Below are 14,752 nucleotides of genomic sequence, written 5' to 3'. Positions count from 1 at the left end.
CCTTCCCCTGATCAGCCCGGTTGCCTCCCACAAAGGGAGGCCAGACTGTGGCTTAGGCCCACTCCTCAAGGGGAGCAGGGAGCGGGCCTAAGCCATCAGTAGGACATCCCTGAGGGCTCCCAGTATGTGATAGGGGGCAGGCTGGGCTGAGGGACCACCCCCTCCAGTGCACAAATTTTTGTGCACCGGGCCTCTAATTATGAATAATGTGCAATAAATATTTGTGTACAAGATTTTGTGTGGACAAGTTTTCAATTTTCTTGGGTATATGAGTGATTTTGCTGGGTTATGATAACTCTGTGTTTAAAATTTTGAGGAGTGGCCAAATTATATCTAAAATTGTCTGCACCATTTTACATTCCTGCCAGTAATATGTGAGGATTCTAATTTCTCCATACCATTTTGACGCTTGTCATGGTCTGTTTTTTTCCAAATATAAACATTATAGTGAATGTACAGTGGCACCTCATTATGGTTTTGATTTTCATTTCCTTGAAGGCTAATTATGTTGAAATACGTTCATGGGTTTATTGACCATTTGTATATCTTCTTTGGAGAAATGTCTATTCAAGTTATAAACCAAAGAGCTTATATACTTACTAGAGGCCCAACGCATGATTAAATCATGCGTATGTAGGGTCCCCTAGGCCTAGCCTGCCATTAGGGCCATGTTCGCTGCCCCGCAACGCCATGCATGCTCTGTGGACGCTGCCAGTGTCCCGTCCTGCGATGCCTTGCACGCTCCGTGGACACTGCCAGAACCCTGCCCCGCCCGCCGTGAGAGACGCTGCTCATTTGGTCATGACGCTGTAATGCTGTCATGACCACAGGCCTTTTATGATATAGATATGCATAGCCTATGGACCTGGGCACTAGGGTGGTGAAGACCTGGGGGGGTGTGTGTGTGGGTAGGGTCTGGGAGGAAATGGGTACAGGGTGGGGGCAAGGGAGACATCTGTAATACTATCAGCAATAAAAAATATATTAAAAAACAAAATAAAACAAATTACTTGCCCATTTTTAAGTTGGGTTGTCTTTTTATTGTTGAGTTATAAGAGTTTTCATATGCTCTGAATACAAGTTAGACTATTTATATTTAATGTAATTACTGATGGGGTTTGATTTAAATCCATCATTTTGCTATTTGTTTCTTATCCTCATTTTTCTATGCTCTTTTTTGAATTTGGATTGAGTTTTAAAAAATATTTTATTTTATCTCTACTATTACTTTATTAGCTATACCACTTTGTTTTAGCTGTTTCTTTAGCACTTAAAATATATATCTTTAATGTAGTATACCATCAAATAGTATTTTATCACTGCCTATATAATATAAGAATCTTTCAAACTACTATTCTCCTTTTCCAAGCCTCTTTGTTATTATTTTCATATATTTTATTGCTGCATATTATAAATTCCACAATGTGTTATTATTATTATTTTGCTTTAAGTGATCAAAATTCTTTTAATGAGATTTAAAAACTGACTGGTTAGAAATCTCTAGGTATTTTTACCTCATTACTGAAACATGTTATCTCATGCAGACATTCTGTAAAGTGTGGATTATATAGTTTTTGCTTTTAACTTTTATTCATAATCAGTAGAAAAGACAAATGAGGTGTTGAGTCAGATATTTCTGGAAATTAAGTTAGTTCTAGGCTATATATTGGACATTTTTGGTGTCCATGGGTTGGTACCAATTTACTTAGTATTCATGGGTGAGGAGGTTTCACTTGTCATTGGCCTTTGAATCCCTGGTGTGTATTGCAGTGGTTAGTACAGTGGTTAAACACACTGATATGATGCTAATTGCCAAAGTTTGGAACTCTTCCATATTTGGAAGCTGCTGGTTTTATTGTCCAGGTATTAAATTGCTAAATGAATGAGATGAATTATCAGAAATTAATTGAAATGGAAAACTTTTAATAATACTCCTGAGTATTCATTGATGGCAAGTTCAGTTATAGTTGTTCAGTGATCACTTCAAAATCCTACGTCAGATAGATAAAAATCCCAAAGCTTTCAAGCTTGAAATCCACCCTGTGCAAAATTTTGTGCTTTGTATTTTACAGCCTAAGCTTCTGTAACACAGGATAAGAGGAGAAATGAATCATTAGAGGATGCACAGGAGATTATGGTAAGTGCTTGATGTTAGTGGAAAACCTATTTTCAACGAGCAAGTTAAGTCCATAAATGTTACTGAGTATACATTGAAGAATATTGCTTTGGCCTTTAAAAGAGAGCCAGACTTTAGTAGAGTTACTAGTTTTATCGAGTTGATTGGATTACACTGAGTTTTCCTATCCTCTTGCTGCCTCACCTTTATAAAGTGATAATAATTATTTTAAGTTATTTAAGGTAGATGTTGAGGGAGGGAGAGAAGAGATAATGAGATCTTCAAAGGAAGTTTATTCCTTGAGAATCTAAACTTTTCTAACCCTAAACCACATTCCTATCTTTAATACCATTGCAAAAAAGGTAGTTGTGTTAGTCAGGGTTCTCCAGAGAAACATAACCAATAGGATCTATCTATCTATCTATCTATCTATCTATCTATCTATCTATCTATCTATCTATCATCTATTGATCAACAAGTCACATTTATATAGAAAGAGAAAGAGGTTTATTTTCAGGAATTGGCTCATAAGATTGTGAGGCCTGGTTAATCTGAAGTTTGCAGGCCAGGACAGCAGGATGAAAATTCTGATAGGAGTCAGTCTTACAGTCTTGAGTCAGAAGACAGTTTGAAGGCAGAATTATTTCTTCTGGGGACCTCAGTCTTTTCTTTTAAGGCCCTCCACTGATTGTAGTAGGCCTATCCACATTATGGAGGGTAATCTGCTTTACTCTAAGTCAGTGGTTCTCAACCTTCCTAATGCCATGAACCTTTAATACAATTCCTCATGTTGTGGTGACCCCCAACCATAAAATTATTTTCGTTGCTACTTCATAACTGTAATTTTGCTACTGTTATGAATCATAATGTAAATATCTGATATGCAGGATGTATTTTCATTGTTACAAATTGAACATAATTAAAGCATAGTGATTAACCACAAAAAACAATATGTAATTATATATGTGTTTTCCGATGGTCTTAGGCGACCCCTGTGAAAGGTTCTTTCGACCCCCAAAGGGGTCGCGACCCACAGGTTGAGAACTGCTGCTCTAAGTCTATCGATTTAAATGTTAATCACATTTGAAAAACACCTTCGTAACAGCATCTAGACTGGTATTTGGCAATACAACTGGGTGCCATGGCCTAGCCAAGTTGACAGATAAAATTAATCATCACAATAATTAAAGGGATAAAATTATTACTTTCCAAATAATGAAAATCAAATCAAATGACATACCCAAGAAGCAGAATCTAAATTTTTAGGTATATTAGCTCACAAAATAGATCTTTATTCAATAATGTTTATTATTTCAGCAATAGAATCAAATACTAACTTGCTCTGATTTGACACAAGTGCTTAAAACCTTTATATTTTCTTTTCTCCCCAGCTTTAATGATGAGATGATTTTATATATAGAGTGACATGATTACCACAATCAAAACACTCCTATATTTTCTTGATACAAAATTTTAAGCTTAAAGTTAATATCAAATAATATCTCTTAAAGTAGTCATTTGTTTATTAAAAATAATTACTTTTCTTCTATAGTAAATGTTTGTTGGAACCAGTGCAAATATAATTCTATAATGCCATAGTAGTTACTCATTAAAGTGCAGATGGCAAGTAGGCTTATTTCTACCTCACTTGGCCAGAGGAAGACAAAGGTATTGAAAAAGACAAATGCAAAATTTACAGAGAATGAAAGGTTTAAAAAAATCCAGGGACCAACATTGAAAGGGTGGAACTATTTAAACAGAAACCAGTTACTAATGTCCAAATCAGAGTGTTTTTATTTGGTATTTAAAAAAATATTTTTGGCCCTAACCGGTTTGGCTCAGTGGATAGAGCGTCGGCTTGCGAACCGAGAGGTCCCGGGTTTGATTCCGGTCAAGGGCATGTACCTGGGTTGCGGGCACATCCCCAGTAGGAGGTGTGCAGGAGGCAGCTGATCGATGTTTCTCTCTCATCGATGTTTCTAACTCTCTATCCATCTCCCTTCCTCTCTGTAAAAAATCAATAAGATATATTTAAAAAATATTTTTGTTTTCTCAGGTTTATTTCATAAGGAATTATGAAATAAGTGGATTAAAGAATACAACAATCAGCTAAATTGCCCCTGCTTAATTGGAGAGAATTGGTAAGCTTTGCTACCTCTTTACCTGCCCTGCTTATTGTGGATATGCACATATGTAGATGGTGTTGAGCAAGACCCCATCTCAATCACTTATCTGATATGTTGCATAAGTGTGTGGTGTTTAGAAGTTTAATAGGTGGCCTTTTAACTTATGAGAATTATTTTGCCCTCTCTTCTGTCTCAGGGCTCAATGTATTTTTTCATTGTGTTGCTTTCTATGAGGGCACCCACACACACACCACAAATACACACATTCTCCAAGATTCCTCAAAATGCCTAGCATTATGACTTGCCACCTTTTAGATTTTGCCATGGCACCTGTTCTTTTTTTTCTAGTTATCAAAAAAATCATAGAATTGTGAAGTTTGGGGGTTGGGAGGAATCAAAACCATCACTTCCCTCTGCCTCTTTGCATTTGAATCCCTAGCACAGTTTCCGGCTAGGCACTCACAATGTTTATAGAATGAATGTTAAATATGCTACAACGGTTCAAACAAAGAATGAGCCTCTTCTACAGTCTTTACTTGTTTGTCTAAGCAAGGTTGTCCTTATTGCCACTGGAGAAAGCCTGTCTTTTCTGTGCTCTGAAAGCCAGCATACAGACTAGGTTTGGGCTGTTCTAAAGAAATGGAAGACCACAGCCGACTGTATGACAGCTCTGCCCCCCTGGGCTTCCCTATGCAGTGTCACTCTCTGGGCCATAACTCATCATAACTACATATTTGGAACATACGGGGAAAGTGCTGTGGAGAGCTTTCTCTGTATGCAGAGGACACCGTTTAGTTCTTACCATAAAAACAATTCTTACCTTTAAAACCTCAGAGCAGCTTTCTTTCTCAGAAATTTTTCCCCCTCCTGTTTTGGTTGACAATCTGGTAGATAATATCATGACATACTATGAAGGATCAAATACATATTTTTACAACTTTATCTTTATGGTTGAAAGTATTACAGGTGGAACAAATATTAAAAAAAGAAAAAAATACAATATTCTGTGAAGGATAAAACTTAAAAATAAACTAAGTACAATGTGCTAAAAGAGATATAGGAGTTAATCTAGCTCATCAGCTCTCTGGAGGCAACTGCTAAGTGGTGGGAACCTTAGGGCAGGAGAACTGGGACAGAGAATTCCAGCTCTGCATGCAAAAGCAGGCAAGCCATAAAACATCTCAGAACCTTAACTACATGACATTTTATTTGAGAGATAAATGTCTATGAGCTTCAATTTTTAATGATAATTTTCTGAACCACTAGTGAAGCCAGAGATCCTTCCCATTCCCTGGCTTTTCTCTTAGGTTTTTCAACAGGAGACCTAGACATGTGCTGCATCTCATCACAAAGAAGAGCTGCATCTAGTTCCTATTTCATAGCTCAGAAAACCGAGGCTTGGGGAGGTGAAGCCGAAGGTCACAGTTACTTGAATTCATTGAACGTGCTCTTATGAGGAGCCTCTGCCTCTCCTTTCTAGGTGAAGGTAAAACAGTTCTTGGTTCTCTGCTGCTAATGCATTGCTGACCAGCAGTGTATAGGAAAGATATTCCCCATCTTCAGAATATTGCTTTATAAGAAATACAACCATATTACAAACTTTCAGACATGGATGAGTAAAATTGTACTCATGATCCCATGAAGTCGGCATTTTAGTTTCCTTTTTGTTTTTCTCTCCCTACATATGCTTTTTTCTTTCTTTTTTTAATCCTCACCCGAGGATATTTTTCCATTGATTTTAGAGAGAGGGAAAGACAGAGAGAAACATTGATATGAGAGAAACACATCAATTGGTTGCCTCCTATATAAGCCCTGACCAGGCCCCAGGCCAGGGAGGAGCCTGCAACCAAGATATGTGCCCTTGACTGGAATCAAATCCGGGACCCTTTGGTCCACAGGCCGACACTCTATCCATTGAGCCAAAACAGCTACATATGCTTTTTAATACTTTGTTTTTTAAATAAAGTAACCCATGCTTATTATACAAATTTAAACAATACAGAGATTAATGTAAAAATGAATAAAATCCTACTATCCCTTTCAATTCTTTACTTCACAGGTAACCAATGTTACAATAAATGTGTATTCTTTAACACCTATCTTCTATCCTTTTAGGAATAAATATTACATACAAACATAAGTCATCAATATGTATATATGTTTGAATATGTATAAATATATTCAAGCATACATGTGTATATATATGTGCATATCTACACATAAAAATCTCTTTTCATTTTTTCCTTTGTGTCTTTGTTTGTTTGTTCCTTCTTTCTTCTCTACCTTTCTCTCTCTCTCTCCCTCCCTTCCTTCCTGGTTCACAACATATTTATAATATGGTTTTTTCACCAAGAAGTTAATAATCTATGAAGTTAATAGTTTGTAATCTTGGCTGTTTGGAATCAACAAGGAGCTATAAAAGTACTGGTGGGTCTGAATGAATTGTCTGAGATGAGGCCTGGGCAGCGAAATTTATACCCCCCTACCCTAGGCATTGTGAATCACTGCTTCACTATACTTAGACCCGACTCATTCTTATTAATGACTATATATTAGTAATATTGTGATTGCACTAAATTTATTTACCCATTCCTCTATTGATAAACATTCAGTTTATTTCCAGTACCTTGTTTTGCTAAAAATGTTTAAATAAACATATATCCTTAATTACTGATTTCTTTATTTCTATGAAATACAGGGTAGGGAAAAAGTAAGTTTACAGTTGTTTGAATGGAAAATAATTTAATATTGTATTGTAAATAAATAATACAATAAAAAGAATAATTATTTTATCTCAATTTTTATTCTTCATAATATTTCAATATTTTTTCATATTGATAATTCTTTATTATTACCATTCTTAATAGCTGCACACAATTTTATTTAAGTTCCACTATATTTATTCAGGCTTCAAAAACAAATGTCACTGGAATTTTGATGGGGAAAGAAAGCCTCATGACTGCTATATTAAATAATGCTGTAATTAATATTTTCTTGCATTTAATTTTTTTCATAGTTTGGATGCTTAAGAGATTCCTACAAGTGAAATAATTGAATCAAGAATATAAGTATTTTTTATGATTTGTGGTAATTATTTCTTAAACCCTGTTATAGTTTTTGGCCAGCCCATCAGTATAGGAAATTATAGGTAATATAATGTTAGTATTTATAAAATAATATGTCCTCAGGGACAAATAATATTACAAAATTTAAAAAATTATGTTTTACTCACTTATTAGCTCTACTGTGAAGGAAGGGTTGGATTCTTTTTCAGGTTACTTCAGTCAAATAAAAGCATTTTTGCATACCTACTGTGTGCAAGTAACCATCCTAAGGGTTACAAGAGATAAGTCATATGTGGTTATTGCTTTTAAAGAAAATGCCAACTTGCCCAGTCCTTGTTGCTCAGTGGTTGAGCATTGACCTATTATCCAGGAGGTCGAAATTCTGGGCAGGGCATATGCCCAGGTTGTGGGCTCGTGTAGAAGGCAGCCGAACAATGACTCTCTCTCATCAATGATGTTTCCATCTTTCTCTCTCTCTCCCTTCCTTCCTGAAATCAATAAAAATATATAAAAAAAGAAAATTTGAACTTAATGGGGAGCAAAGCCAAATAGTTTCTTTTCTTTTACAGTTAAATTCCATATAAAAAATATGAAAAGGAAGAGATAAGATTTGATTGTGTATGGAAAGTTTCAAAAAAGGTATTGGTCTTTGAGAGACTTGAAAGATGAATAATTAAATAGTCAGTGATGAGGTGCAGAGAGTACATTTGATTACAGGGTATGTTTTTTGAGCAGAGGAAACAATAAATAGAGACAAAGATTTTGAAAGTAAGTAGGTGCAGGTACCATGGCTGAAGCATAGTAACTTGCTTGGCTGGAGAAAAGAATGCATGGGGGAAAGAAGGGATGCCATCTTGGGAAAATTAATGTGCAGCAAACTGTTGCAGCCCTTGAAGGTACCTTTAATTTGATAGGAAGAGTGAAACAATGAATGATTTTATCTGGGAGTTGTGCTTTGAATATTAATTTGGTGGTATCTGCAGATTAGACTAAACTGAAAAGAACTAGCTAACTAGTGGCTAGGGATTTTGGGCAACTTATTTATTCTTGTAAAGCTCACTTATCTCATCTGCAAGACAGGACAGTCATGCTTATGCCAGCATGTGGTTGTGGTTAAATAGAATGGTGGATGTAAAGTGTCTGGAACGGCTCCTGATACATGGTGGGTATATTGTAACAATTATTATTAAATTGGTCTTAATTATAAATGCTCTAGGAAGTAATAGGCAACTCAGAGAGGAATGCAGAATCACTTGAGTTAGTTCCATTCCTATAACAGTAAAGCTAAATTAGCTTTTATTCTACCTCCTTTCCACCCAAAGTCCCTTGGAAAACTCAGTGGATGGATGCACTAAACCAAACAAGAGTGGCTGAATTTGTCTTCTTGGGACTTACTGATAACTGGGTACTGACGGTATTATTTTTCATGGCATTCTCAGCCATATATGTGCTCACTCTTTGGGGGAACATCCTCATCATGGTCACCATAATCTTTACTGAACATCTCCATAGCCCTATGTATTTCTTCCTGAGCAACCTGTCGTTTATTGACATCTGCCACTCATCTGTCACTGTGCCCAAGATGCTGGAGGGTTTGCTTTTAAAGAGAAAGACCATTTCCTTTGACAACTGCATCGCACAGCTCTTCTTCCTCCATCTGTTTGCCTGTGCTGAGATCTTTCTGCTGACCATTATGGCCTATGATCGTTACGTAGCCATCTGCACGCCGTTACACTACACCACTGTGATGAACATGAGGGTCTGCATACAGCTTGTCATTGCTCTCTGGCTGGGGGGTACTGTTCACTCTCTGGTGCAGACCTTCTTGACCATTCGTCTGCCTTACTGTGGCCCCAACATTATTGACAGCTACTTCTGTGATGTGCCTCCTGTCATCAAGCTGGCCTGTACAGATACATATCTCACAGGAATGCTGATGGTGTCCAATAGTGGAACCATCTCCCTCGCCTGTTTCCTGGCTTTGGTCACCTCCTACACAGTCATCTTGGTTTCTCTTAGAAAACAGTCAGCTGAAGGGCGCTGGAAAGCCCTGTCTACCTGCTCAGCTCACTTCATGGTGGTTGCCCTCTTCTTTGGACCATGTATCTTCATCTATACTCGGCCCGATACCAGCTTCTCCCTTGACAAGGTGGTATCTGTCTTTTACACAGTGATCACCCCTTTGCTGAATCCCCTCATTTACAGTTTGAGGAATGAGGAAGTAAAAAGTGCCATCAAGCATCTCAGACAGAGACAAGTTTTTTTCGTGAAATCGTGTACATGATGGTCTTGGGATTGCACATATAATTATGGCCAAGTCTTTAATGAGAGAGTAAAAATAAAGAAACAAAATCATTAGGTGAAGTGGCATGCAGCAGTGCAGACTTGTGCATGAAAGAGAGGGACTTGTTAACTATTACTTAAATAAAGAAGAAGATCATGGTGGAACATATAAGGAAAAAGAATGTGGAAAAGTTTAAAGAAGGTTTCTGATTTCACCAATAAAATAACATAATTTGGGCGCAGACTCATTTTTAGGAACAGGTTATAGTTGAGAGTGAACCTACTTTCTTGATTTGTATTGTTCTGTGTGTTACTGACTCTGGGAAGCTATACACCACATCTGTGTTTTATACATTACTAGAAGCTGGGTGCATGAAATTCATGCACAGGGGTGGGGCGGGTGTCCCTCAGCCCAGCCTGCACCCTCTCCAATCTGGGATCCCTCAGGGGATGTTCACAGGGATCAGGCCTAAACCGGCAGTTGGACATTCCTCTCACAATCTGGGACTGCTGGCTCCCAACCGCTCACTTGCCTGCCTGCCTGATTGCCTCTAATTGCTTCTGCCTGCCAGCCTGATCGCCCCCTAACCACTCACCTGCCAGCCTGATTGATGCCTAACTGCTCCCCTGCTGGCCCGATTACCCTCAACTGCCCTCCCCTGCTGGCCTGTTTGCTCCCAACTGCCTTGCCCTGATGGCCTGATCACCCACAATTGCCCTCCCCTTCTGGCCTACTTGTGGCAGCCATCTTGTGATGACATGGAGGCAGCCATCTTGTGACGACATGGGGGTGGCCATCTTGTGACGACATGGGGCGGCCATCTTGTGACCACAAGGGACAGCCATCTTGTGTGAGGACGTGATGGTCAATTTGCATATTACCTCTTTATTATATAAGATACTGGTTTCGATCGTGCTCTCAAATGCAGGGTGTTCCAAAAGATGTATGTGCACTTTAACAGCTGATAGCTCAATTTTGAAAATGAGATTTATTTTACCAAACACTGCTTTTATAATTATTCAAAGTGTGTGTATACATTTTTTGGACACCCTATTTATTTTCAATGTGTTTAAGCCTTTACTCATTTACATTGAATTAAATTTTGCTACTTTTGAAAGTGATTCTCTACCAAACTTATGGACCTTGGTTGTAGAGAACATTTTATAACTTGACCCCAAAGGCAAGGGAAATAAAGGCAAAAAACAAATGAATGGGATTATATAAAACTAAAAAGTTTCTGTACAGCAAAAGAAACTGACAACAAAACAAAGAACAGCCAACCAAATGGAACATATTTGCCAACAGTAGCTCCAACAAAGGTTTAATTTCTGAAATATATAAAGAACTAATAAAACTCAACACCAAACCAACACCCCAATCAAAAAATGGGTAGAGGACCTGAAAATACACTTTTCTTAAGAAGACATAAGAACAGCCAATAGATATATGAAAAGATGTTCAACCTCACTAGCAATTAGGGCAGTGATGGTGAACCTTTTGAGCTCGGCGTGTCAGCATTTTGAAAAACCCTAACTTTGGTGCCGTGTCACATATAGAAATTTTTTGATATTTGCAACCATGGTAAAACAAAGACTTATATTTTTGATATTTATTTTATATATTTCAATGCCATTTAACAAAGAAAAATTAACCAAAAAAATGAGTTCACGTGTCACCTCTGACATGCGTGTCATAGGTTCGCCATCACTGAATTAGGGAAATGCAAATCAAAACTACAATGAGATACCACCTCACTCCTGTTAGAGTGGCTATTATCAACAAGACAAGTAATAACAAGTGTTGGAGAGGTTGTGGAGAAAAGGGAACCCTCATTCACTGCTGGTGGGAATGTAGACTGGTATAACCACTATGGAAAGCAGTCTGGCAATTCCTCAAAAAATTAAGAATAGAGCTACCATATTACCCAGCAATCCCTCTCCTGGGTAGATACCCCAAAGCCTCAAAAACATGTATTCATAAAGATACATGTACTCTAATGTTCATTGCAACATTATTCATAATGGCCAAGACATGGAAACAAACAAAATGTCCTGTAATAGAGGACTGGATACAGAAGATGTGGTACATGTACCCAATGGAATACTACTCAGCCATAAGAAAGGATGAAATACTGCCATGTGCAACAATGTGGATGGACCTTGAGAATATTACACTAAGTGAAATAAGTCAGTTAGAAAAAGCTAAGAACTATGATTTCATTGATATGTGGGATATAAAACTGAAACTCAGAAACACAAACAGCAATATAGTTGCCAGAGGGAAGGGGGTCCTACTATATGGTGACAGGAGAAGATTTGACTTTGGGTGATGGGCACACAGTATAATATACAGATCTTTTAACATAGAAACCCACATCTGAAACTTATATGATCACATTAACCAACGTCACTCCAATAAATTAAAAAACAACAACAACCCAGCTCTTAGGGGAAAAAAAGTGATTTTCTTATTATTTCTAATATTCTTTGTGTTTTTATTTTGACAACATCAAGGTGGATATGTATAAAGTATGTATTTTAAAATAAACATTATCAAGGTAAAATTTAATTACATAAAAGACAACCATTTTAATTGTAAATTTTGACCAATTTTTGCAAAGGCACATATACACCAATGTAACCACCTCCCTAATGAAGATATAGCATATTTCCAACATCTCCAAAAGTTTCTTCAGCCTCTTCCCAGCCAATCCCTCTATCCCCATGTAAGCATCCAAGGATCTGATTTTTATCACTATAAATTATATTTGTCTTTTCTAGAGTTTCATATACATTACATCATACGATATGTACTCTTCTGTTCCTTTACTTTTTGCTTTGCATGTTGTTTCTGAGGTCAATCCATGTCTTTATGGTATCAGTAGTATCTTCCTTTTTATTGTTGAGTAAACATTATTCTTTTAAAATTACAGTTGATATACAATATTATATTAGCTTCAGGTGTATAGCCCTGTGATTAGACATTTATTTAACTTATGAAGTGATCACCCCGATAAATCTAGTACCCATCTGATACTGTGTATAGTTATTACAATGTTATTGACTATATTCCCTATGCTGTACTTTACATCCCCATCACTATTCTGTAACTACCGATTTATACTTCTAAATCCCTTCACCTTTTTCACCCATCCTCCAACTCCTCTTCCATCTCACAATCATTAAAATGTTCTCTGTATCTATGAATCTGTTTCTGTTCCACTTGTTTATTTTGTGTTTTAGATTCCACATATAAGTTAAATCAACTGGCATTTGTCTTTCTGACTTATTTCACTTAGCATAATATCCTTGAGGTCTATCCATGTTGTTGCAGATAGCAAGATTTCATTCTTTTTTAAATGAATCATAGTCCATTGTATATATGCACCACTTCTTTATCCATTCATCTATTGATGGACACTTAGGTTGCTTCCATGTCTTGGCTATTGCAAATAATGTGGCAATAAACAAATGGATGTATATGTCTTTTCAATTTAGTGTTTTGGGTTTCTTTGGATAAATGCCCAGAAGTGTAGTTGCTGGGTCCTTCTTTGTATCTTATTATAGCCTTTGTTTTAAAGTCTATTTGTCTGGTATATGTATTATTACCTCAGCCTTTTGTTTTGTTTTGTTTCCATCTTCATGATATATTTTTTTCCCATCCCTTTACTTTCAGTCTGTGTGCATCTTTCCATCTTAAGTGAGTCTTGTAGACAGCATATGTAAGAGTCTTGTTTTGTGATCCATCACTCACCATATGTGTTTTGACTGAAGCATTTAATCCACCATTTGCATTTAAATAAATTGTTGCTCAGCCCTAGCTGGTTTGACTCAGTGGATAGAGCGTCAGCCCTCGGACTGAAGGGTCTCGGGTTCAATTCCAGTCAAGGATACGTACCTCGGTTGCAGACTTGATTCCCGACCCGAGTCACGGTGCGTCGGGGAGGCAACCAATGGATGTGTTTCTCTCATGTTGAAGTTTCTCCCTCTCTGTCTCTCCCCCTCCCTTTCACTCTCTCTAAAAATCAATGGAAATACTCTAGGCAGTTTGGCTCAGTGGATAGAGCATCAGCCTGCAGACTGAAGGGTCCTGGGTTCAATTCCAGTCAAGGACATGTACCTAGGCTGTAGGCTTCTCCCTGGCCCAGAGCCCTGATCAGGCTTGTGCAGGAGGCAACCAATCGATCTGTTTCTTTCACATTGATATTTCTCTCTGTCTTTCTTCCTCTCTTCCACTCTCTCCAAAAATTACTAGAAAAATATCCTTGGATGAGGATAAAAAAAAAATTAATGGAAAAATATCTCTGGGTGAGGATTAACAATAACAACAAAAAAGTAATTGTTGCCTGGCTGGTGTGGCTTAGTGGTTGAGTGTCAACCCATGAACCAAGAGATCTCATTTCAATCCCATGTCAAGGCACATGCCCAGGTTGTGGGCTCAATCCTCAGTAGGGGCCATGCAAGAGGCAGCCAATTGATGTTTTTCTCTGATCAATGTTTCCATATCTTTATCCCTCTCCCTTTTTCTTTTCATTTCTTCCTTCATTGATAGATATGTATTTATTGCCCTTTATCCCTCTCCCTTTTTCTTTTCATTTCTTCCTTCGTTGATAGATATGTATTTATTGCCATTTTATTACTTATAGTAGAGGCCTGGTGCACGGATTCGTGCACTGGTGGGGTCCCTCAGCCTGGCCTGCACCCTCTCACAATCTGGGACCCCTCAGGGGATGTTGGACTGCCTTGGCCTGGCGATCGGGCTGAAACCAGCAGTCTGACATCCCTCGAGGGATGGACTAGTGCTCTAACTGCAGGAGCTGGGGAGTAGCCCTAGCCTGGGCTGGGCGCTGCACCACTCCTGCTCTTCCTGGCCCCACTGCACCTGCTGCTGCTGCAGCTTGGTAGCGCTGCCGTGGAGGCGGAAGAGGCTTGCACTGTGGCAGCTGTGCTTGCCAGCCTCGAGCCTGGCATTTGGCGCCCGCCAGTCAGCTGAGCGGCACTCCTTCAGTAGGAGCGCACTTACCACCAGGGGGCAGCTCCTGCATTAAGTGTCTGCCTTCTGGTGGTCAGTGTGCATCACAGCAACTGGTCGACTGGTCGTTTGGGCATTTGGTCATTCGGTCACTTAGACTTTTATATATATACTAGAGGCCCGGTGCACA

At 38.2% G+C, this 14,752-nt stretch overlaps 1 protein-coding gene across 1 annotated transcript; it reads left to right on the top strand.

Moving 5' to 3' along the window:
• The first annotated feature begins 8,649 nt into the window (after nt 1-8,649).
• LOC102243781 (olfactory receptor 4E2) lies at nt 8,650-9,591 on the top strand. Its single transcript, XM_005856573.1, has one exon. The coding sequence runs from the start codon at nt 8,650-8,652 to the stop codon at nt 9,589-9,591; it is 942 nt and encodes a 313-aa protein (XP_005856635.1).
• Nucleotides 9,592-14,752: the final 5,161 nt, after the last annotated feature.

This window comes from Myotis brandtii, unplaced genomic scaffold (genome assembly GCF_000412655.1).
Source record: "Myotis brandtii unplaced genomic scaffold, ASM41265v1 scaffold1031, whole genome shotgun sequence".
Lineage (NCBI taxonomy): Eukaryota > Metazoa > Chordata > Mammalia > Chiroptera > Vespertilionidae > Myotis > Myotis brandtii.
This window is presented reverse-complemented; position numbering and strand designations above follow the sequence as displayed.